Below are 26140 nucleotides of genomic sequence, written 5' to 3'. Positions count from 1 at the left end.
TCTTGGTTCATTGTACATTTTCACTCATTCGGTCGATCACGAAGTGCAACTACGGGCGATCTACTTCAGCTCAGCTCAGCTCCTCGAATTCACGAAACAAAACACTTTGAGGCCAGGTGTTGGGATTAAGAGCCGCTTCCCGAAATTTAGGCTGTATCCTCACTTTGAAAGATACAAACTTCAAACTATTGACGTCGACACCTTTCTTCGCCATCGGGATGACCGTGACGCCATCGCTTCATTGTAAACCACTTCTTCTAACGCTGAGGTGAAAACGTGATAAATAAATCCCTACAAGGGAGAGTTGGAACCGTGGCGATATACAGTTATCCGCAGGTTTCCGGCAACCTTCCAAAGTTTCACTTGACTCAAAACTATCTTCTCGGCGACGCTTTGCATTGTGACGAAATTCGGTCTTCAGTTCAGCAGAAATCGTTTCTGTTCGCTCTGCGATAGATGCAAAAGCGCTTTCAAACAAAGAAACCGAGTAGCGAAAACGAGCAAGTTTTATCAGATTACACCATTCATTGCAAATCTAAAACAGGTTTGGATTATCGTCTAACTTTGCACTCATCTTCAGTATTATAAACCATTTGTTTTGCACGCATGGAACGACCAATTCGAAATAAGACTGATTTTTAAAAAAGGGAGATCTATTTTGACATGGAAATTTCCTCAAATCGTATCTTGGAAACTGTTATTGGTTGGGAAAATGTGTCGAAAAAGTAGTGGTGTAGGAAATCGATTTGGCACTTTAAGAGCAGTTGAAAGTTTTATACGGGAGTTCTATAACAGAACTGAAACTGAAACAATTTAAAACTAGTATACGCCGTTCTATTTTTTTTCTATATTTGAAACACGAGTAAAACGCTGCTTGGGTTGCCTGGTTTTTTTATAATATATAGATTATAATTTTTTAATCTGACATCAATTGTGCATCTTCTGAACATGCCCTAAAACTCTACAATCTGAAAAAAGTAAAATACATAAACATAATTCAAAATCTATAATTGTGAAAAAAAACTGTTTTAATTCACCTAGTGATGTGATTATGCCTTTTTCATATTATTCATATTCTCAGATATGTTAATGTGCTTCTTTTCTTGAAAGAAACCAAAATCATTGTTTGTGTATAAAGACTGCTTGAAGTATTTATAAAAATTGAATATGTTCCTTGGTACATGTTATGCTTCTATTTACACACATTAAAAGACATCTTTTTCATACCTAAAATACCTTTTTCTAAACAATTAAAAAAAGTTTTCTCCATTCAATCTGATGAGAAAAGACAAAGTAGTTGGAAGATTTAAAGTTTCAAGAGGTGAATATAGGATACAAATGTGATAAATGGAATTTCGATTGGTCATGAATTGATAGTATGATTACACAATTGGTTTATTGAATTCAATATATATCGTTCAGTATTACCACATGTGCATTCTACATATGAATAATGATGTTTTTAATTCCTCCGGAATTAAATTTTTTTTTGTTTTTGAGCTCCGGATACAGATTTACAGATTTTTCTTCTGAAAAATGCAGATTTAAATGTGGCAACCCTGGCAGTGTCCTGATGCTGCTATTGAAAAAGTATAATTTCAATGTATTGTTTGATACGTATGGTTAAAACTTAGGTTGAAATAGTGATTTTGAGTGATAGTGCAGGTTTAGCAAATGTGTGTTTCGTAGTGAGAGTGCTATTTATTGAAATATTTTGATCCGCGAAACTAAAGATTCACCGCCCCAAAATTCAACGATGTAAACCTGTTAACCGATCGAAGCGCCGTCTGCATGTCATTGTCGGTGTTGTCGGATTTCTATGGAATGTAAGAAAGTTTACAAGACGATCGTGTCATTCAGACTGAAGGTCTAGGGTTGGTCTGCAGCGGACCCATTCGCGGGTGTTTTTATTTAATTCTTTCAGTGGTCGGGTTTCATCTCGCGTTGCTGACAGCCAGGCGAGCAGGAGAAAAGGAATACTGGTGAGATCGTTCCTTGGAGATATTTTATATTTTTCTTATCATATTTCTTCTGAGAATCGAAAATCAGATTTTGTTGAGATCATATTGTTTACTAAAACATATCCAGATCTCTTTCCCTCCCTACTAACAAATCTCCTATCCCGTGATGGTCGTGGAGATACAGTGGTACCCGCGGTCTCTAGAAACAACGAGTATCGGACTAACATTCCTTCCTTTCCCTCAGTAGCATAGCCTTTGGTCGTAGCCAGCGTCGTTATTGATCATTTAATAAAAAGTTAGGAGTGAGTAGGTATGTACAGTGAAAATGATTTGCTTCTCCCAAGCTCCATTTTCTTGGTTCATTGTACATTTTCACTCATTCGGTCGATCACGAAGTGCAACTACGGGCGATCTACTTCAGCTCAGCTCAGCTCCTCGAATTCACGAAACAAAACACTTTGAGGCCAGGTGTTGGGATTAAGAGCCGCTTCCCGAAATTTAGGCTGTATCCTCACTTTGAAAGATACAAACTTCAAACTATTGACGTCGACACCTTTCTTCGCCATCGGGATGACCGTGACGCCATCGCTTCATTGTAAACCACTTCTTCTAACGCTGAGGTGAAAACGTGATAAATAAATCCCTACAAGGGAGAGTTGGAACCGTGGCGATATACAGTTATCCGCAGGTTTCCGGCAACCTTCCAAAGTTTCACTTGACTCAAAACTATCTTCTCGGCGACGCTTTGCATTGTGACGAAATTCGGTCTTCAGTTCAGCAGAAATCGTTTCTGTTCGCTCTGCGATAGATGCGAAAGCGCTTTCAAACAAAGAAACCGAGTAGCGAAAACGAGCAAGTTTTATCAGATTACACCATTCATTGCAAATCTAAAACAGGTTTGGATTATCGTCTAACTTTGCACTCATCTTCAGTATTATAAACCATTTGTTTTGCACGCATGGAACGACCAATTCGAAATAAGACTGATTTTTAAAAAAGGGAGATCTATTTTGACATGGAAATTTCCTCAAATCGTATCTTGGAAACTGTTATTGGTTGGGAAAATGTGTCGAAAAAGTAGTGGTGTAGGAAATCGATTTGGCACTTTAAGAGCAGTTGAAAGTTTTATACGGGAGTTCTATAACAGAACTGAAACTGAAACAATTTAAAACTAGTATACGCCGTTCTATTTTTTTTCTATATTTGAAACACGAGTAAAACGCTGCTTGGGTTGCCTGGTTTTTTTATAATATCTAGATTATAATTTTTTAATCTGACATCAATTGTGCATCTTCTGAACATGCCCTAAAACTCTACAATCTGAAAAAAGTAAAATACATAAACATAATTCAAAATCTATAATTGTGAAAAAAAACTGTTTTAATTCACCTAGTGATGTGATTATGCCTTTTTCATATTATTCATATTCTCAGATATGTTAATGTGCTTCTTTTCTTGAAAGAAACCAAAATCATTGTTTGTGTATAAAGACTGCTTGAAGTATTTATAAAAATTGAATATGTTCCTTGGTACATGTTATGCTTCTATTTACACACATTAAAAGACATCTTTTTCATACCTAAAATACCTTTTTCTAAACAATTAAAAAAAGTTTTCTCCATTCAATCTGATGAGAAAAAACAAAGTAGTTGGAAGATTTAAAGTTTCCAGAGGTGAATATAGGATACAAATGTGATAAATGGAATTTCGATTGGTCATGAATTGATAGTATGATTACACAATTGGTTTATTGAATTCAATATATATCGTTCAGTATTACCACATGTGCATTCTACATATGAATAATGATGTTTTTAATTCCATTTCAATAATAAATTTACTTGATCATTCAGTAAAAAACATTCAAGCGGAGCGGTTGTGTTTCGATTATACTGGCTCGTGAGTTAACGGTTGCTACCGAGTTAACTCTGAGCTTCAGGTAGATAACCTGCTAGTGCTAATCGCAAAGGCAATACTCGGGACGTCTCCCGACTGCAAAGCTAGCAACGAAGGCCATCCCGTTCAAACGCACAGAGGTGCGAACACATAGAAGTGTCGAGTCACACAGGTGCCATGACATGAAGGTGCGAAGACGAAGGGGTGCAAAGCCACAGAGGTGCTAAGGCTGATCTACCAGGTATCAGAATTTGTACGCTGCGTAGAATCGAAAGAGACGATACATATCGCGTGGGGCTACACTGCAAGCATCACATTTAATCGCCACCAAGAGCTATAAGCGCTGTACCTGCTGCCAGGTGCAGGCGGCACACACCAAGTTCAGTGGTGACCACGACGGCAGAGCAAAAGAAATAGCAGAAAACGATACCAAAAGACTGCCAATTGGAAATCGTTGAGTGAGCTTCACGTCGTTCTTCACGACAGAGAAACAGAGACAACAGCAACAAGGCAAATTCAATTTAATTTAATTTTAGTATTCCTCTTAGAACTGAAATTTTACTACACATAAGTTTTCATCTTGATATTATTAATTTACAAAAAAATCAGTTAATGTAATGGATGATCTCATGGAAGATCATCCGAATCCGATTCTGGATACTAGTAAGAGCTTAAATACTCCCAGGGCTAAACTTTATCCAGAGGGTACCACTGGACCATGGATAGTCTATTTTCGACGCAAAATAAAGGCATTAAGTTTGATGCAATTTACAAAAGATTTGACATCACATTTCTCTGTAGTTGTAAAAATCTCTAAAGGTCATAGAGATAAAATGTTGTTAACGATTTGAAACCAGCAAACGAAATTGTAACCTGTGAATTATTCGTTTACACTGCATCGGAGGATGCGAAAATTGACGGCGTTGTCACTGAATCAAGCCTAACAGTCGATGACTTACTTAAAAATAGAGTTGGACGTTTCAAAAAACTCTATGCTTGAGGGAGTCAAAATACTCGAGTGCAAGCAATTGTACTCAGCATCTATTAATGATGGGAACAAGTCTTATCGTCCCTCAGATTCATTTCGAGTGACATTTGCCGGATCTGCGTTGCCTAGCCATGTCTACATCGATAAAATTCGTCTTCCTGTTCGGTTTTTCGTTCCGCATGTTATGAATTGCACGAACTGTAAAAAATTTCGGGCATAAGCCTAAATGTATCAAATGTCAAGGGCCCCATAAGGATAATCTTTGCAATAAAGATATTAAAAAATGTGTTTGTTGTGGGGGAGTCCTCATGATCTCTCAACACGCGCTGCATTTAAATTGCCCAAAGACAAAATGAAGCTTTCTATAAAAGAACGGTCTAAGCGCACATATGCAGAAATGCTTAAAACAGTCATTGATATCACCTCTTTCGAAACAGAAAACGCTTTTTTAAATCTAGAGTCAGAGGAATCTGACTCTGATGAAAATAGTGAAGGTACATCGTTTGTCACTCCTCAAGGTTCTGTTAAGAGGAAGAAGTCCTCCCCCAAATTATCAAGAAAGGCACCTGAAATTACACCTTCGAAAAAAGATCCCCGTGTTAAAGCTAAAAAGCAGAATTTAATGTATGTATGTATGTATGTATGTGTGAAGCCACCATCAGTTCAAGACATTACCAATGTATGCGGGTAGACTTAGAGTAGATCCGAATTTGATTATCAGATAGCTGTCATATAATTGCCGTTTAGAAGGCCAAAATGGGTTTTGAGGACCCGGCGCCTTCCAGCAAGAACATCCGGCCATATAATAAATAATTTCGCTATACCAGCTTAAACCCGCCTGATGGTTTTTTGTTAGAAGGGTGCATCTTACTCATTTCAGACCTTCAAGGAGAAACACAAAGCTTTCCCCGGGTGACTCAGGTTGGCAATCCACTCCATCATCCAGTCATTCACTTGTAAGATACCCTGATGCACTCCCTGCCCCTCCCCGTTATCGATATACTTGAGCATAATACAATATAATATAATATAATATAAAATAATATAAAAAATATAAGATGATATAACACAGCATAATATAATATAATACAATATAATATGACATAATGCAATGCAGTACAATACCATACAACACAAGAAAATATAATATAATAAGATAATATATAAAATAATATGCTATGATACAATCTACAACAGTTGATTTCGCAGTGTAAGTTATGCTCTTCTTTCGTCGCAGTACTGCAGGAAATATAATATTTCTTTTTTAATAATAATAATAATAATAGTAATAATAATAATAATAATTATAATAAGGGGTTAATTAGGGGCGAAGGGGTCATTCGTACCATTTTTTGCTTGCCCAAGTCAGCTTTCCGGAGATGGAGTTCAACGTTGTTGTTGAATTTAATTCAACGGGATATTTCCGAAATTATGATGCTCGCCCGGAAACGAATGAAAGACGCTTGATCCAGTTATGCAGAGAGAATATAATTTTCCTATAAACAATTTCAATATTTGATTTCAGTGAGTTTGTTTAGTTCAGTGTACATAGGTTTTAGATTAAGTTATAGAATATGATCTGAATATTTGTAATAGTGAATAGAATACGAATTGATTTCTGGATTACTCACGTTTAGTTCCCTTAATATAATTTAGTTCAATTTATAGTTCATAAGCCGGGTAGCGTAGAATGCACTTTTAATAAGCTGCGACTAAATTGTTCAGGTTACCTAGTATTTAAATTTGTTTAGCATTTAACTCATAATAATCTGTGAATTCAAATCTTACCAGTATGTAAAAACTATGAAGTTTAGGTTAACGAAATACTGATATAAAGCTGATGCCTAATCTTATAAATGATTTTAGTAATAGCTGCTCTGCGCACGTTCGTTGTTATTTTCTACTTTTGTCTTTTTCTTGTTTACCTTTAACTCACCCGATGTGACAGATTAGCTTTTCTCATCTGCCTATGCTCACACAGCACAGGGTTGCCATTTCTACGGTTGTCGCCAAGATGGTGGGACTGAAGGTGGGCGCGTTAGCCTAGTATGTTAGGCAACACTCCCCCCCGGGTACGGCAACTACAAGTTGACTTACTGCTCGTCGTGCTGAACATCCAGAACCGCCAACTTCGATACTGGACGATCGTAGACTCCTGCAGAAGTTCTTACCGCCGCAGCGCGTACTTGTCCGTCTTGACTAGTGGTAGTACTGATAATAATTCCTTTCGGCCAACAGTTCCGGGGCATTTGAGGGTCTACGATGAGCACAACATCACCGATAGCGATTGGTTTAACAGGTACGAACCATTTTGATCGACGTGTAATCTCTGGTAGATAGTCACTCACCCATCGTTTCCAGAATGCGTTAGCTAGGATTTGTGAAGTGCACCAATTCTGCTTCAAGGCTCGACTGCTGTCGTCCTCTGTCACTAATGGTTTAATGCCATTTGATGAGCCAAGAATGAAATGATTCGGAGTAAGCGCTGGAGCCGAGTTATCATCTACTGGTACATGCGTCAGCGGACGAGAATTAACTACGTTTTCGATCTCTATGAGTAGATTTTGAAGCACTTCGTCGGACGGATTTTTGGTCGAACATACACACAGCAGGTTACTCTTCACTGTTCGTATTAAACGTTCCCAGCAGCCTCCCATATGAGGAGCTAGGGGTGGGTTGAATCTCCATTCGGTCTCTGAAGTTGTAAACTCCTCCATGATTTTGTTCTGGTCGACCGACTCCTTAAGGGATGCCATTTCTCGTTCCGCTCCAACAAAGTTTGTTCCTCGGTCGCTGTAGAACTTACGAGGTTGACCACGTCGAGCGACAAAGTTCCGGATAGCCATGATGCATGAATTGGTGGTTAACGAGTAAACCACTTCGAGGTGTATCGCACGAATCGTAAGACAAGTGGCAAGCATGACCCAGCGTTTCTCGATTCGCCTGCCAACAGTTACTTGGATTGGACCAAAATAGTCAACTCCGGTATGCGTGAATGGGCGTTCGAAAGCTGCTAGACTACCGGGCGGTAGATCGGACATGATTGGCATAATCGGAGCTGCATGGTTATTCTTGCATTTTTGGCAATTTCGCCGCACTTGGTTGAAACACGAGCGCAGGCGGCTGATATGGTACCTTTGTCGAAGTTCGTTTATGACTGTCTCGTGGTTCTGGTGGTGGTATTTATTATGATAGTGGTGTATTATTAAGGTAGTGATCTGGTGCTTTCTAGGTAGAATGATGGGTTTTTTAGCATCTTCGGTAGCGTAGTGACATGCGGCTATTCTTGTTCTCATGCGAATTATACCGAATTCATCCAACAGCGGCGTTTGGTTGTATAATGGACTGGATTTTGGAAGAAGTGGTATATGTTTTTCAACGTCTTGTGCGTTCTGTAAGATGCTCAGTTCTACGGGATAACATTCCTGCTGTGCTATATGGATTAGATATGTTTCTGCTGAGCGTAGTTCGTTCAAAGTAAGTACAGCCGTTTGGGCAGGGCTTTTCTGGTGTTTATCTTTACAATTTGCAATGAACCGCTTTACCCATGATACTACCCTTCTTAATCGTCCCCAGTTGGAGTAGTCTCCGACGCGAACAATCGGCTCTTGTGGAACGTGATGAGATAACGTGAAGTGATCTTCGTCGGCTGGTTCAGTTGTGATAGAGAATTGGGGCCAGTTATTCTCGGTTTTCCATAAGAAATCAGGTCCAATAAACCATCTATCTTGGTTAGACAAATCTGGAAGTTTATTCCACTTTGTACCGTCGTCTGCCACATTTAGCTTACTGGGTATATATCGCCATTCATTGACTTCCGTTGCTTCCAATATCTCAGCTACACGAAATCCAACGAACTGATCGCGACGATGTTGCGTGTGAATCCAGTACAGTACGTCTTTAGAATCAGACCAATAGATTTTTTTCTTTATGTGCACATTTAAAATTTCAATGACTGTGCGTGCAAGTCTCGTCCCAATAACTGCTGCTTGTAATTCTAAACGTGGAATTGACGTAAGCTTCAGCGGTGATACTTTGACCTTTGCACTAACGAGAGAACAACTAATTTTAGTATTATTGACTATCCGAAAATACGACACCGCTGCCATTCCGTTTTTTCCAGCATCAACGAATGTGTGTAGTTGAATTTCATCTGCTTCGTCGATGGGAAAGCTGGAGCAGTAACAACGAGCAACTCTCACATTCTCGACTTGTGGCAGAACTTTTAACCACAGCAGCCATTTAGAAAACGCATCGTGGTTTATTTCTTCATCCCAGGTTACACCAGAGCGCCAGACATCTTGCAGTAAGACTTTCAAATATGCGAGGAAATGAGCGATTAGTCCAAGAGGATCGTAGATAGTCATCAGGACTCTCAAAACTTCTCGTTTCGTTGGACATCTTCCGCCTTTTAGTAACGCTTCGTCGTAACGTTTCCATCCGACCTTGAACGTAAATATATCGGAAGCTGTATTCCACCACATACCCAACACCTTCTCCGTCGACAACTCTGAAGATATATCTAGGTTCTTCTCCTCCATGTTCGCTTCTTGCAACGTTGACGTGACTAGCCTGGAATTGCTTATCCAGTTTCTGATCTGGAATCCACCTTGCTTATGTACGTATTTCACGTCTCTCGCTATTTTAATCGCCTTTTCTTCGGACTTAACGCTGATCAACATGTCGTCGACATAGTGCGATTTAGTTATAGCTTCATACGCTTCAGGATAATTATTTTTGAACCGTTCTGCGTTGACATTCTTCACGTACTGAGCGGTACTCGGAGAGCAACAAGCACCAAAGGTCATAACTCTCATTGTGTAAACTTCAAGCTTGTTATTTTTATCCGTCCAGAAAAAGCACTGATATCGTTGGTCTTCGTCGCGAATCAATATCTGGTGAAACATTTCACGTATATCTCCAGTCACTCCAACGGGATATAAACGGAATCTCAACAAGATGGCTAGAAGTGAACAGAGTAGATCTGGACCTTTCAACAACGCAGAATTCAATGATCTGCCATGGGCTTTTGCTGCTGCATCCCAGACTATCCTAACTTTCCCGGGTTTGTTTGGATTTATCACTGGAAATATTGGTAGGAACCATTCGTGACCGGATTGCTGCTTTACCTCGTCGTCTTTAAGTTTACGGACATAGCGTTTGGCTATATAGTCGGTAATTTTCTGCTGCAATACTTCTGCTAACTCTTGATTTTTTTCCATGCGATTTCGCAAGCATTGATGACGACGCAACGCCATTTCACGGCTATCGGGTAAGCGGAAGTTATCATAGCGCCAGAGTAGACCAGTTTCATATCGTTCGCCGTTGAAATGTGTAAGCGACGTTAATAGTGACTGTGCTCGTTCATCATCAGGAGATAACAGCAACTTACTAGGTCTGATCACCCCGAGACTGTCTAGGGTGAAGTACTCTTTCAATGCTTGATGCAGGTCCTCGTCGGATTGTTCATCGCAAGAACGTACGTGGAAGGTATAATGAAACATATTCGGTGTCTCTCCTGAACTCATTCCGCCACAAACCGTCCAGCCAAGTCGTGTTTTCATCGCGATCGGTTGACCTACTTCTCCTTCGCGACTCTTCAACGTTAACCCTAGCTGCGCGTGCTTCATCCCAATCAGAATACGAGGACGAGCGTTGTGGTACGACTTAATTGGTAGCCCCTCGAGGTAGGGATACGAGTGTACAAGCTCGTCAAAATCTAAACTTTGGAAAGGTAGCATCAGCTTGTTGACCGTTCGCACATCGTCTAGGTGAAACCTTAAAGATTCGTTATGTCTTGGTGCAACATGAAGATTTACGATTGTAGAATCCTTTTCGTATCTCTCTGTTCCCCCAGTCCATCGTAAACAAAGCGGACTCGATTTGCCATTAAGCTCCAGTTCGTTAGATAAATCTTGATCAAGAAGCGTCAGCGCAGAACCTTCATCCAAAAACGCATATGTTTGGACTACCTTTCCGGCGCCAGAAAGTATCACTGGGAGATATCGGAACAAAACAGAACTTGAGGTTGACTGGTGCGTGTTGCAGTCACGTCCGGAACCGCCAGGTGTGCTATCGGTATTGAGTTTCTCTTTCTGGTCGTTATGTAGAAGTTCGTGATGTCTATACTCACATCCATTTCTTCCGCATGGCTTGGCTCTACAAATACCCTTGTGCTGTTGAAGACAAGTTCTACAAAGCGCAAATTCTCGTACCACAGCCCATCTAGAATCTCTTGACAGCTCTTGAAATCTCTCGCATTTTTCCACCGATTTACAGTCTTTCTTACATACTGGACAAGCTTCGTTGTTTGACTCTGGTGTTGCTTCTGACTGACGTAACATATTTGATTTCGGGATGCACTGATCACTTGTTTCAGAATGGGCGTAGAGATATATGTTACTCTTTTTGTTTCGACCAACTGCTGGCTTCGAATCCATCGAAACTAACGGAAAGATAACGGAACTTGCATCCTCAGCGAGGGAGTAGATCCATGCACTAAATGTTTCTAAATTAGCCGCCGGAAGCGATCTCCGATGTTGGGCCCAGTTCAATTTCATCGTCGATGGTAGTTTACTGATCAACTGATGTAACAGAGTGACGTTATACATGTATTCCTCCAGTCCACAAGATTCTACCGTCGCACAGAAGTTCTGCACACTAACAGCAAAGTCTACCAAGGTCTCCAATCTATCTTCTCGAATCGCTGACAGAGAGCTTATCTTTGCGATCAAAGAATGTATTATCACTTCCGGTTGCCCATAGAGCATCCTAAGAGTGTCCATACCCAAGTAACAATTTCTGTTACGCTAGCTTGTTTGTGACTAGTTTGCAACCAGATATTTGAGTGATTGTTACTAACATCTAACCACTTGCAAGACTCAAAAAGCGCAGTTTCTACTAGTTGTTAATTCAGCTAAAAATAAGTTGTCGTTACGTTGTAATGCCATACTAGAATAACTTATCTTTTCATAACTTGAAAATAACTTGTTTCCAAGTAAACTAGTTGAAACTTAGTCACCATCGACATTATAAACATTGAATGAATCCAGAATACTTTTCTATCTTCAATAAAAAAGCAGGAGAGTGCTTTAAATCACAAACTTGATACAAGGTACAAATTTCACAACGATTTTAAAACTGTCGAGCGGAATTCAATTTTACTTAACTGTTTTTCATGCGCCTTCAATCAGAATCTGTTTATAAAGATATGAAAAATAAACAACAAAATAACGCTATGTTCTGAATGCTCAAATTAGAGTGATTTCTTATCATTTTAAATTCATATATCATGAGAGTTATAATATTATCACAATCGATGCTCAATCCCTATATTATTTTCTTCGTATTTATGACAGTGCATAGAACAAAAATGATGATTCTGCCTTTCACTATTTTCGGCAAAAAGTAGTTTGGAAAAAAGTAATCTCCTGGTTTTATTTACGTTTCATACACTTCTTGAGACTCCATATTGTATTCGCCATATTCAAACCAACAAAGGTTGTTTTGTTTGCATTTTCGTTATCATAACGTTGGGAAAACCTACCGATAACTATCTGAATCAATGAAGAATTTTATGTTATAATCTCATAATATCTAAGTTATTACTACATCAATTCACATAGTAACGATTTACATATACGCTTACGTATTTATAATGGTTTCGCAACCTTTTTTCAACTTGTAGCTAAAACTAAAACTGTGATTAAAGATATGTTAGAATCAAGTAACGATAACTTACTAATGATAGCTAGTTCAATGTTTATGTTATAAAGAAACACTGCCGTCACCTTGTTTTAACCATAACATAAAAAAACATGTTCGTGTTCTTGTTGCAACATTGTTGGGCTAAGTGGTATCAGAACTAGTTACGGGTTGCCAATATTGGAGTCTAATAAACTTATTTTCAACTAGTAGCTAGTAATAAAGTTGCGATTAAAGATATGTTTGGATTAAGTTACGATAGCTTATAATTTATTATTAATTCAATATGACAAAAAGATGTGGTGATTTGAAACCTAAATAACTATTTCGTAACTGGTTAGGTTATGAAGAAACATTGCTGTCACCTTGTTTTAGCCAGTATAACATAAAAAACATATTCGTGCTCTTGTTGCAACATAGTTTGGACTTAGTCGCATCAGAACTAGTTGCGGATTGCTACTTGGGTAACACCTTGTACGTTACTGGAATGCATTAGTCTGCACTTAACAGCTTCGTAAGCCTTTCTCTTCAAACTTCTTTGCAGTCGCACGAGATTTTCGTCTTCCGTGAATCCACACATTGCTGTAGTGCTATTAAACATAGATAGGAAGATAGGCCACTCCTCCGGGTTGCCAGAGAATGTCGGCAGATCCTTTGATACCGCTTGTCGAGCTGCGATTTGTGACCTAGAGAGCTGGAACTGATCGAAGTCATCTTCCACTATGGTTGAATTGATCGATGGCATGTGAGGTTGCCCGACGATGCCGTAGGATCGTTGATTTTTGTTCGCATTTGATCTTCGCGGGATACCCTCACATTGCGTTGATTGGGGTAATGTTCCAGGTATACAAAACTCAGAATGCCTTCGTGGTGAGCTCTTTTCAGGATTGTGCGGTGATACCAAATTTGATTGCATTTTTTGTCTCCTGGTCGAATTTTTGTCGAAATAAATTCGGTTCTGATGCTTGGTGTTCGACTGCTTTTGCTGAACCTGCGACATTTCATCTTGTTGCAACTCGTCTGCGGATGAAGACTCCAGATTATCTTCTGACTGCGTTCGTCTTATCGACTCTACCCACTCATCCACTCGACTCTGAGTGACATTCGATCTCGAACTCCGACAGGATCCCTTGGTGCTAGCTAGTTCTTCTAGAATTTTATACTTCTGGTCTAGAAAGGCTTTATGTTTTTTTGCTTCTTCTATTTCTGCGGTACGTCGACGCTCTGCCATTTGTTTTTCATACTCCTGCTCTTCCTGTAAACGCTGTAGCTGCAACTTAGCACGATTACGAGCTGATCTCTGTGACGAACTAGAAATTATCGAAGAATCGTTTTCCAAAACGATCTCAGGTAATCCATCGGTCAATGGTACGAAAAGTTTTTCCTTTCTTGCACCAGTTTGAGACTTCACCTGAGAAACAACTTTCGTCTTTTGCAACGGAACTGGCTTGGATGATTGAATCAGCTTTGTGGAATCTGATTTATGATATCCTACTGGATCCGACTGAATGGACTTTGATCTGCCGTTATCTGGACATGTATCTTTAACGTACGAAAGATCGTTGACAGAAGATCGGCCGTTGAAACTGTACACCGTTCGAGCATTCTTGGATGTTGAGTCCTTGTGTGAAGCCGTCGTAGTTCGCTGAGTCCATTTTGCAGTTTTGCAGTTAGTACAACTCCAGCTCTGATTGACAACTTCATCCGTAACTCCAACACATTCGTAATGATGCCATCCATCGCACAGATCACATTGCACCATATCATCTGTATCAGGTTTTCCACAACTTTTGCAGGCTTGACCATCAACCGTCTTTTCCATCTGATCTACTACTACCACATCATCACTACCAATACCACCATCCTTCTCAAATTCACACTCACTAGGTACCGTTTTGACAGCAGTTTGCCGTTTTCCTTTGCCATTGCCACCGGATTTTGAACCACGATTTGACATGCTCGCGAACCGATTGAACTCGTGTAAACGAAAATTATATGATGTTGAATTTAATTCAACGGGATATTTCCGAAATTATGATTCTCGCCCGGAAACGAATGAAAGACGCTTGATCCAGTTATGCAGAGAGAATATAATTTTCCTATAAACAATTTCAATATTTGATTTCAGTGAGTTTGTTTAGTTCAGTGTACATAGGTTTTAGATTAAGTTATAGAATATGATCTGAATATTTGTAATAGTGAATAGAATACGAATTGATTTCTGGATTACTCACGTTTAGTTCCCTTAATATAATTTAGTTCAATTTATAGTTCATAAGCCGGGTAGCGTAGAATGCACTTTTAATAAGCTGCGACTAAATTGTTCAGGTTACCTAGTATTTAAATTTGTTTAGCATTTAACTCATAATAATCTGTGAATTCAAATCTTACCAGTATGACCAGTAATACTGATATAAAGCTGATGCCTAATCTTATAAATGATTTTAGTAATAGCTGCTCTGCGCACGTTCGTTGTTATTTTCTACTTTTGTCTTTTTCTTGTTTACCTTTAACTCACCCGATGTGACATATTAGCTTTTCTCATCTGCCTACACTCAAATAAAAATTCACGTTCGATTCACTTGAAAAATCACGTAGAATGGTTTCAAATGTCAAATTGAATATTTTACGTGACGAAAATGAATGTTATATGAACATCCCCTAAAATGAATATAGTCATCACATAAGGTTTACGTGAATTGACCAAACGTCAAACAATCTACGTGAATTTCCAGTGTGAAAAACTCGATTTTGAAAATGGCGAGCAGTGCCCCTCGAAGTGTTAGTAGTGTAAATATTTGCGAGAAAAGTTATTTAATTACAATTTTTTACTCCATCGACCGGACCATTCCAGTATGAAAGTTTCCATGTGTTCAACTGGACCGAGTGCCTGCGTGAGTCCGGAAGTTTACCCGCTCCTGCCGAATGCTTCAAACAGGCCGTCGGTATGAAGCTAGCGACACTGGAACCATGTAATGCGACTTCAGTCTGCATCGGTAGTGTTGTGGGAGTTCTTGGATCTTGACTTCGGCTTCGGTTGGATGGCAGTGACAACATAAACGATTTCTGAAGGTTTGTCGATTTGAGATACCACGACGTTATTAGTTGCTTTTTAAGCCATTGGAATTATATGACAATTTTCTGAAATAAATGTTTTATATTTCATGGCATTTTTCATTTCATAGATTTATATCAACAACCCTTTCGACTTCAACCAATATATAAAATAGTAATTTTCTGCTATCTAAATTGAATATGAACTGATAGATAAATGTGATATGAACAGTACATTACATTTTACCTATGAAACACGTAACTTATACTGGATTATGCATTAAATAGCTTTTAAATGTCAGTCCATTAAAATCTACGTGAAAAGTAGGGTGGAAAATATTCACATAACTTTTCACGTAACTATAATTTGATTATTATTTTGAGTGTATGCTCACACAGCACAGGGTTGCCATTTCTACGGTTGTCGCCAAGATGGTGGGACTGAAGGTGGGCGCGTTAGCCTAGTATGTTAGGCAACAGTTGTGTTTTTGCTCACTAAACCAACGATGGGGGCGACAAATCTCTTATTTTGCCCCGGGCGTCAAATTTCCTCGGTACGCCACTGGATGGTTAATTTATTATCCGCCGCAAATGATTCAATCACTGTCCTGCAGTGGAATAGTAGAAGCATCATGACAAAACTTGATTCATTTAAAGTTTTATTGCATAGTCAAAAATGTGATTTGCTTTGTGCGAAACATGGCTTACTTCAAGCACAGCTTGAAATTTCAATGACTTTAACACTATACGACTCGATAGAGACTCTCCGTATGGTGGAGTGCTTTTAGGAATTAAGAAATGCTATTTCTTTTATAGATTAAACATTCCTTCGACTTCTTGTACAAAAGTTGTTGCTTGTCAAATAAACATTAAAGGAAAAGACATTAGTATAGCTTCGGTTTATATTCCTCCAAGAGCTCAAGTTGGACAGTGACAGCTTAATGAAATGGTTGAAGCCCTCCCTGCTCCACGATTGATTCTGGGAGATTTTGATTTGCACGGAATTATGTGGAGTTCCGTTTATAATGATAACAGATCATCTTTAATATATAATATTTGCGACAATTTTAGCATGACGGTATTGAATATGGGTAGTATGACACGGACCCCAAGATCTCCTGCACGCTCAAGTGCATTAGATTTATCTCTGCTCGACTTCAATTCGACTAGATTGCACCTGAAAAACATTTCCTGATTTACACGGTAGCGATCATTTACCATACGTCATCTCAATTAGCAGCAACAAATGCATTGCAATTTCAGTTAATATTCCATATGTTTTGACAAAACATATTGACTGGATTAAAAACCAAAGTAATATTTCAAGTGTCCTATGTTCAATGGGAGAACTATCCCTGCTGGAAGATTATGACTTCCTCGTTTGTTAGATTCTGGAGGCCGCAGAACAAGCCCAAACCAAACGATTTCTTGGTCCGGCGACAGAAGGCCTCCAAAGAATGTTCAGATGCTAAAAAAAAACGAGGAGGAGGAACTCCTCAAAATTTTGAAAAAATCTTGGTTTCAAAAACCAAATACAAGAGCATACTTCGAGCCAAGAAATGTAGCTATTGGAGACATTTTGTCGAAGGTTCGTCTAGAGAAACCTAAATGAGCCCTCTTTGGAACACGGTCAGACGAATGAGGAATCGTAACGTGGGCAATGAAAATCAGGAATACTTGAACCGATGGATATTTCACTTTGCACTCTTGTCTTGTAACAATAACGCTCCTGGGTTGGAAAGAATTAAATTCAACTTGGTGAAGAATCTGCCCGACCTCGCAAAAAGACGTTTGTTGAAATTGTTCACGTTTCTTGAGCAAAATATTATTCCACCTGACTGGCTTGTCTATTTGGGCTGTTCATCTGTATATTGAATTATCTGCGGAGAAAACAGTGCTGGTCGTCTTTTCTAGAAAGCATGATTCCGCGCAGCTCCAGCTCCATATGATGGGAAGAATCATCGCGCAGGTTTTGACTTTCAAATACCTCGGGGTGTGGTTTGATTCCAAACGCACGTGGGGAGGACTCATTAGGTATCTGATAACGAAATTCCAAAAAAGAGTAAATTTTCTTCGAACAAAAGCAGAATCTTGGTGGAGTGCTCATCCGGAAAATCTAATAAAATTGTATCAGACAACGATACTTTCAGTGATGGAATATGGATGCGTTTCCTTTCGTTCCGCTGCAAACTCTCATATTATTAAACTTGAGCGAATTCAATATCGTTGTTTGCGAATCGCCTTAGGCTGCACACATACAAGTCTTGAAGTTCTGGCGGGAATTCTTCCATTGAAAGATCGCTTTTGGGAGTTTCATAACGGCTTCTAATAAGATTTACCATTTTTTACCCATATTTGTGAGGTTTTACCATCTGCATTCGTTCAATCAAGTAAATTGAAAAATTTGTCTAAAATTTTTGTAAATACCGGTAAATACATGGGACATGTCAAAACAATCACCATAACGCTATTTCGTGGGGATCACTCTGATTGGATTCTTCAATCGAATATTAAACAACCTTCGGTTTATTTTAAAAAAAAAATCTGTAAAAACATGCTAACAAGCAGCATAAAACTTACATACTTCATCAACGTTATAGCATATTTTCAAAGAAATGTTCATAAAGTTTTGAAATACAAATAAGGAAAACAGTATATTCATATTTGTACATAAAATCAGCACTATTGAGTAATTTTCTATTTAATAACAAGTAAATTTATTCTTGAAATGAATTTAAAAACATAATGATTCATAATTTGAATATACATAGGGTAATTCCATTCATTATATTGGTCCCCTATATTCACTTCTGGAAACTCTAAATCTTCTAATTAGTTTGTCTTATATCATCAGGTTGAAGGCCGTTTGATAGAAGGAAAACTTGTTTTTAAATTGTTTAGAAATAGTCTTATTTTGGGTATGAGTAGAGAACAGTGAATCATGTCTTTCAGTGTGGGTAAATTGAAGTAGTAACCAAGTAACATATTCAATTTAGTGTAGTAGTAGTAGTAATAGTAGTACAACTTTAAACTCCTCAAAAACCTAATAAAACCCTTATGAGATTATATTCCAGTCTAGTAGTCTATTTTTCATAGGATTTATGAAGCATCAAACCAAAGACATCATATTAACAAGATACCCAGCTGGCAACATCCTTTTTGCAAGCATGACGGCGAGTCCGCATCGAATCTGGTACATACAAGTAGGAAAAAAAAGTGAAATTCGTGCGCGCCAAAATAGCAGAACTGCGTACCGAGGCTCCGTTCGAAAGTCGGTTTTCCAGTAATTCTAATACCTTTCTATAGAGAAAGGCAAAAAACCCTTCTTAGTCCTCTTAGTGGAATTCCGAAATCGAAAAAAACTACAATGATCACCCATTGGGGTTGTTCGAACCATTGATGGCAACTAAAATTTCTAATGATTTACAATCAAACAGTTCAATCAATCGTCACACTTGAATCCGCAATTGCACGAGAGTCTGCCTAAATTGATCTTGATTAGGAACCAACACCGAACATTGTTTGTTTTATAACCGACGAAAATACACCAATATCCCAAATGTATGCAATTATATCTTTGTACATAACTGCGATACGATTTTGATATTGAAGCTTCTCTTCGCCAAGCTTGTGTTCAAGGTTTGTATGCAAGAAGTTATTTTTATAGCGTTAAGTTTCTCTACCATTCTGCGATTTCGGTTGAAGCAATAAACTTTTTATCATTATCAATCGAGTTTATCTTATATAAATTAGAAATTAATCTTATGCACTCAGAATTTACCCTGGGGTAGATGTCAATTTCTCATGCGAAACGACATTACATGGAATTTCATCCGAGCTTGCATGACACAAGATCAGAGCATACCAATTAAAGCTTCAAATCGTTTTATGGCACTTTTTGTCTTGCTGTCTAGCAACAACCAACCTCTAGCATGCTACGCGTAGGACTGAAACGGTAGCTATAATTTTGCTTCTATTTATAGATTCGCGTGCTTTCAACAGCTTCGCGCTTGCATCGATTGGCGAATCAGAGCGATGCTTTCCCTTTGATATATCGTTTACTCCTTCAAAACCGTTGTCTATGGCAGGGAAATCCAATATACCGGAGATTTTAAGCAGACAAAATAGGACACTGCTCGATACTAATCAAAATTTCAATCATTTATAATTGAAAATATGTAGCTTGATACATTCAAATCGAATCGTAGAAATATTCTCAATCAAATAACGAAATAATATTAATAATTGATACAAAATATACTGAGCTGTGAGTGTTTAAAACCTGATCACATTTCTACGTGTATTTTTCCTTGAGTTTTTAATTTGCACCCCTATATAGAAAATAAAGTTGCATTCCACATCAAAAATTTTGATGCCAAAAGTCCCAGAACGTCGATTTTTATGAGATAACACTGAATATCGACGAAATCACCATTTGATCTTTGAACTTGATCAATGGCCCGACAATAGCATTCAAACGAGCATAAGTTTGTTAAAGTCGGTTCAGCCATCTCTGAGAAAATCAAGAGCGTAAAAATACAACACGTTTTGTCGGTTACGTCACTTATACAATCATATCTCCGGAACAAAAAGTCACAGCCATTTGATCTTTGAACTAGTTCAATGACCCGAAAGTAGCTTTCAAACGAGCATAAGTTTGTTCAAATCGGTTCAGCCATCTCTGAGAAAACTTAGCGCGTAAAAATACAACGCGTTTTGTCGGTTACGTCACTTATACAATCATATCTCCGGAACCAAAAGTCACAGCCATTTGATCTATGAACTTGATCAATGGCCCGACAGTAGCTTTCAAACAAGCAAAGTTTGTTAAAATCGGTTCAGCCATCACTGAGAATATTGAACGCGTAAAAATATCTTTGAAAGTGCAGACACACACAGACATTTTCCGATCTCGAACTGAGTCGAATGATATATAAAACTATGGGTCTCCGAGGCTCCGTTCGAAAGTCGGTTTTTCCAGCAATTCTAATACCATTCTATAGAGAAAGGCAAAAAGATAGTTTAAAAATCTTTAAAAAGCTTTATGATAAACTTAAACTTTTTTATGAAATTTTCGTGATGAATTAACTGTCACGTTGATAGCATTTTATGGAAAATATGTGTGTCATGCCGTTTTAGATGGTTACGTACTAAGAATATCTTGGATATATTTACTGTTTTGAGGCTTTCGCTCAATGTAAAAAATTTATGTGCTATTATTTTTATCATGGAATCGTAGAAAAGGAATTATAATTGGACGCCTTGAAATTAATGCGGATTTTGCAAAAGTCGGCATAATTTATACATTATGGCAAGTTACCGGGAGAATCGGGAACACCGGGAAAAAGTCGGAAATTTGATTTCACTGGGCAAAAAAACGGGAATTTTAATGAAAAATCGGGAAAAATATTACTAGCTCACATATGAGTAACAGTTGTTAGCATAATGATTGTTGTTCAACAATTGAAAAGTAGGCGACAAAACCCAATTTTGCGTTTGAGCGAGATGTTCAGTAAATATATTAAAACAACTTATTGTCCATTGGAAATTAGGCCAACACCCTATGTCTCGTCCAACGATTTTTGAGGGCTTGCAGGCAGTTTTAAATCAATCATGAATCATCAGAGTTTTCTTTGTTGTTATCAATACCAGTATAATGAAAGCTCATTTTGAAAAATAAGAATAATTTGAATGCTTTTGTTGGATTTTTATGAAGTTTTGAAAAAAGTATTATACTCACTTAAAAATTTATGGCAAAACAAAGGTAACATGGAAAATTTTTCATAAACCTTTTTTTTCAACATTTTTAAGAGCCTTCATGTTTTTAAGTTTGCTAATGATTGCCCTTGTTTCATAATACTTTGTCTCAGTAATGTCATCTTGAGACAATACTTGTGTTATGCTTATAATTCTATGAGATGTCTGACTTTGATCTTATTCGCCGTTTGCAGGAAGTATTTGACTTTCTTTTTTGAGGGCTGAAACTGGTTTCTGAGGACCAGTATAGAATCATAGAAAGACTATGAATACGGATTGATTTGTTCAATGAATCTGTGTTTAATTTTCTTCTACAGCTCCTTAACTATTCCATAGTGGGATAACAAGAACGTTGATATTGATGTAGATGAAGAAGAATTGAATGTAATTTGAACTTTTGGAACTTCAATAATGTGATGATTTAAATTATGTACGGCTTTATCTCTATATCCCAAAACAATTTCAGGGCTTACATTGCTTTCGATATGAGATCTGTATTCTAGCCGATTAGTTCTAAGCTGGTAGAATATATAACTAATTGAACTAATCATTGCTTAATTTGAAATCCTGAATGTTATTGATTGATCTGCTAGAATCAGACCAATTGCAGAAAGATTTCTCATAGAAGATACATTAGTTAAGCTGTTGGAAATAAAACTAGTTTAAAACCAGTGGAGAGTTCATCATGAAGAACTCGTAGTTTCTGATTATTTTTCTGATTACTCTACGAGCATTTAAAATCCAATTAGGAAAAAGTAAACCGATATATTGTGCATTTTAACAACTATCATTTGATTTATTTGCTTATCAACGCATTGATATCGTAAAAATGCTGCATTTCAAAATTGGCATTACATGACGGATGTACCTGTTGTTTATTGACTAACAGATACATTAGAGAAAAAACCTGTTTTAATTCAACTAGTGGTGTAATGATGCCTTTCTCATATATGATATTGTATTATATTCAAAATGTTTCTCGTCGATTTTGGAAAGAAACCAAGGGATTGTTTGTGCGTTAACTAGTATAACATAGAGAAAGAAACAGTTCTCTGATCGGTTAGGCCATTCATTAGAAAACGAAGTAGGTTCACTATTATATGTACTTCCAGCACCGGAACCCGATTGAGTGTGAACATTAAAACACAAAGCTAGTTTGGAGCAACAATTTAGAGTGGCATTGATTATATCTGTCATTAATCAGTTACTAGGAATACGCTTCAAGCCGAAAATTTTTTTGGTTTCTATATTATCGATCATCGGAGCTGGAAAATTCCAGCTTAGTTTTTAGTTTACGCTTATAGCGTTGTACGGAAATCACATGTGTGTCAGCGATATTAGCTTCATTACTATCATAGGAACAATTAAATATCTCCTAATGCATTCTAATCAATATCTTTGTAGCGTACTTTCGTGGAACGATAGTAACTCTAGTCTCAAGGCAACATTCCTCAGTGGTCCGGTGATACGGTTCCTAGCCGCCGAGCAACTGATTACGGATATCTTGGCATCTAATATCATCATCGCCGTCCTGCAAGGACTTCAATTGCATGGTCAGCACGAATCGAATCAGGTATGATGTTTTTTAGGTAAACAAATCTCATGCTCTAGTTTTAATTGTGATGGTACTTTTCAGGCATCTCTCATCACACTAGGCGTGCAAACATACGAAATTTTGCGGCCGAAATTCCCTTGCATTCTTGAAGTTTTGCAACAAATACCCAACATCAGTTCAGCGGACATACAAAAGCTGGATGAAAAAATCTCGATGTCTGCTAGCACAAAAGGGAACAAAATTGACAAAGCCAAGAAAGATCTTTTCAAGAAGATAACCTCGCACATCATGGGCCGCAGTGTGGGCCAGCATGGCAAGAAGGAAGTGCGTATTTTAAACCTTCCACCAATGGTTCCGCCAATCGCGACGGTCACACGTAACGCGTACAATGTGATCGATGGCGGACAGGAGACTGGACTTGCGCATCTCTTCGCCAGTCGAAGTTAGTTTGTGCGACTATCATATTCTACCTATTGAATAGGCACTGTTGCTTAGATTTTAGAACTGTTAGCTTTCTTATAAGTTTCTCAACCTGCTTTTTCACTTCCAGTTGAACATAAATCCAGTTACTTCAGTGCATTTCTAATTGAAAAAATCTCACAAAGAAAGCAGACTCGGTTGCTTGTTAATTATGCTTCTCATATTGTGTTATATGAATTTTAAATTATTCTTCTGGTACTGAATCAAAAAATACCTTGAGCTATGCCACAGTAGCAAATGCTTTTATTGTTTGTAGTTATTCATTTACAGTTTGTTGGTATTTCTGCAAGAAATTGAATCAATTCCAATGCATGCAATCAAATTATAATAAAATATAGGATGATAGAAATGAAATCATTAGATAATGATTTTCCGAATTCTAGGACCTGGAATAAAAAATGCTTTGCCCAGTTCAATTTAATAGATCACTATTGTGAGACTAACATAAAAACGACGGATGATGAGTGAATGCGTGCGAGTTGAGTAAATAAGATAATTGTTGCTGCAGAAATCATCACTGAAAAAATAAAACACAATACATCTTTGATCAAATAATTGTTTCATAGACCGGGAAAAACTATTGTAGGAATGTATAATTAAATAGAATAATAATCACTATTATTATCCAGCCATATAAGCACTGTATGAGTTTCCGTTATCTACCCAAATTCATGACATTCAGCATTCGCTCGGTTACACAAATGGTCGCGGTAGTGTCAGATGGTAAAACTTATAAAAATATGTCGATAATTGCTATCTTCATTTGTACCAGACCCTGTCAGCTTGGAGCGAAATCAATCTTCAGTTCAGCAACGCCGTCGCGTGGCATCACATTCAACCTATCATGTCAATTGTATGGATGCGCAGTGCTGCTATTTTGGCGCGCACGAATTTGACATTTCTCTCCCTTACTTCTATGTATGAGATTCGATACGGACTCGCCTGAGGGCGACATGCTCGCAGAAAAGTATGTTGCCAATGATTTGTTCGGGAAATGTAAAAACTGGATATCTTGTTAATATGATGTCTTCGGTTGTACTCAATGTTGCCAGGTTCCCAGATTTTTATCGTTTAGCCAGACACCCTAACTAACCAGATCTTTTACGAGATTTTGTAGATCTCACCAGATCTTTACGGTTTTGGCCTCTATAGGATAGGTTTTTTTTTTCATAAATACGTTTATTTCTTAAGGCAGTTTACATAAGTTTTTCTTCGCCGTAGCATCACTTTTACATAATATTCTTATCCTAATTTAATTCTAACATAGTCACAACGTTTTGAATTTATTAAAACATATTCTCTTATAGCTTAAATATCATCTTAGGTAACTCGTCATTAATTATGAAATCTACTCGGAAATATTATTTGAACCAAACGATTAACTTCTATAAATTATAAAATAAGCTGTTATTTTCAGACATTTTGTTGATAATTTCATAAACTGTTTCGAGTTTGTTTGTATCATTACATAATTTTTATTCTAATTTAGCTATTGGTTGAACTCATGGACGCAGCTGGGATCAGAACTAAGTCTTAAAAGGGGCCTTTATTAAATTGAAACTCCAATTTTCTTTATGAAATGATAAATAAGTTTCATGTATGAAAGGTCACGACAAGCAAGAATGTCTCGAACTGGGATATTGGATAGTTTACCTTGGGTACGCAAAGAATTTATTAGTTGAGATCTGACATCACGATACTCCACGTATATAGGATAGGTGGTGAGACCTTTTTTTCAAAATTTCCTTGTACAACAGCAGCTGAATAATTTCGACTTTAGAATGTAGTATTGGGAGACGAGCAAATCGTGATCACCTTTCACGTAACATGCCATGGTGCATTTTACAACCCTGCCCCCATAAGGTCAGGAATACACAATACACTCAGATAAAATTATCCTAGAAAATCATAAAAACGCATTATAACTTTTTGCGCTAAGCTGTTCGAAAAAGTAATACTGACTCCAATTTTCAACCATTGCAAGCAGTATAACGATGATTCCCAACACAGGTTTATGCATAAGCGTTCCACAACCACCAATCTCTTATCCTTTACATCTTACGTGTCCACGTGTCAAATGGTTTTCAGACAGACGTCATATATACGGTTCCGTTATCGGCTTACAACGGTCGTTCACACGAGTGTCATCTGAGTTCGACTTCAATCTTTCATGGAGTAAAACAAGGGCCAACTTCTTACTTAGTATTAAAATTAATCATTAGGACCACATTGTTTCTGTTGGTTTTACAATATATAAATAAATAAGTTTGTCTTATGATATCAAGGGGAACTTCTTTAAGACTTTTACTTTCGATATTTATAATATTCTCTGCAATCGAAATGTGTTTCGCAGAAAAAATTCTAGAACGAGTAAACGCCTTGAATTATGATTTAAAAAAATATAACATGTGGATCGTTTAGTCCCGGGACTGATGCATAGATGACGTTGCCAAACCAAATTCCGCTTTATTTTTCATGAGTACCAACTCAGCTCAGCAATGGCTTGAAAAGTGCTACGGAGACTCTGTTTCATCAAAAACAACCATTTGTTGGTGGTATGCTGACTTTAAACGTTCTCCTACTGACACTAAATTTTCTAAACGATTCGGCCAGCCAAATAAAGTGATTACATCGCTAATTGTGAAAATACTTCACAAATCCGTCTATGAAAACCTTAAGGTGAAATGTAGCGGAATGCGAAAATCGCGTTTTTGATCAATTATTCAAAAACTAGACCGATTTTCG

The 26140-nt window shown here is 37.7% G+C and overlaps 1 protein-coding gene across 3 annotated transcripts in view; it reads left to right on the top strand.

Moving 5' to 3' along the window:
- The window catches only part of LOC131435329 (exportin-5), a 33274-nt gene extending 8632 nt beyond the window's left edge, over positions 1 to 24642 (top strand). For all 3 annotated transcript variants that reach the window (XM_058603091.1, XM_058603090.1, XM_058603089.1), the window contains exons 6-7: positions 22765 to 22933; positions 22997 to 24642. In XM_058603091.1, coding sequence (XP_058459074.1) covers positions 22765 to 22933; positions 22997 to 23362 — 535 coding nt within the window. In that variant the 3' untranslated portion in view covers positions 23363 to 24642. The remainder of the gene's footprint in view (positions 1 to 22764; positions 22934 to 22996) is intronic.
- The last annotated feature ends 1498 nt before the right edge of the window (positions 24643 to 26140 follow it).

The sequence above is a fragment of the Malaya genurostris genome, chromosome 3 (assembly GCF_030247185.1).
Source record: "Malaya genurostris strain Urasoe2022 chromosome 3, Malgen_1.1, whole genome shotgun sequence".
NCBI lineage: Eukaryota > Metazoa > Arthropoda > Insecta > Diptera > Culicidae > Malaya > Malaya genurostris.
The sequence above is the reverse complement of the archived record's forward strand: the minus strand, read 5'-3'. Positions and strand labels throughout refer to the sequence as shown.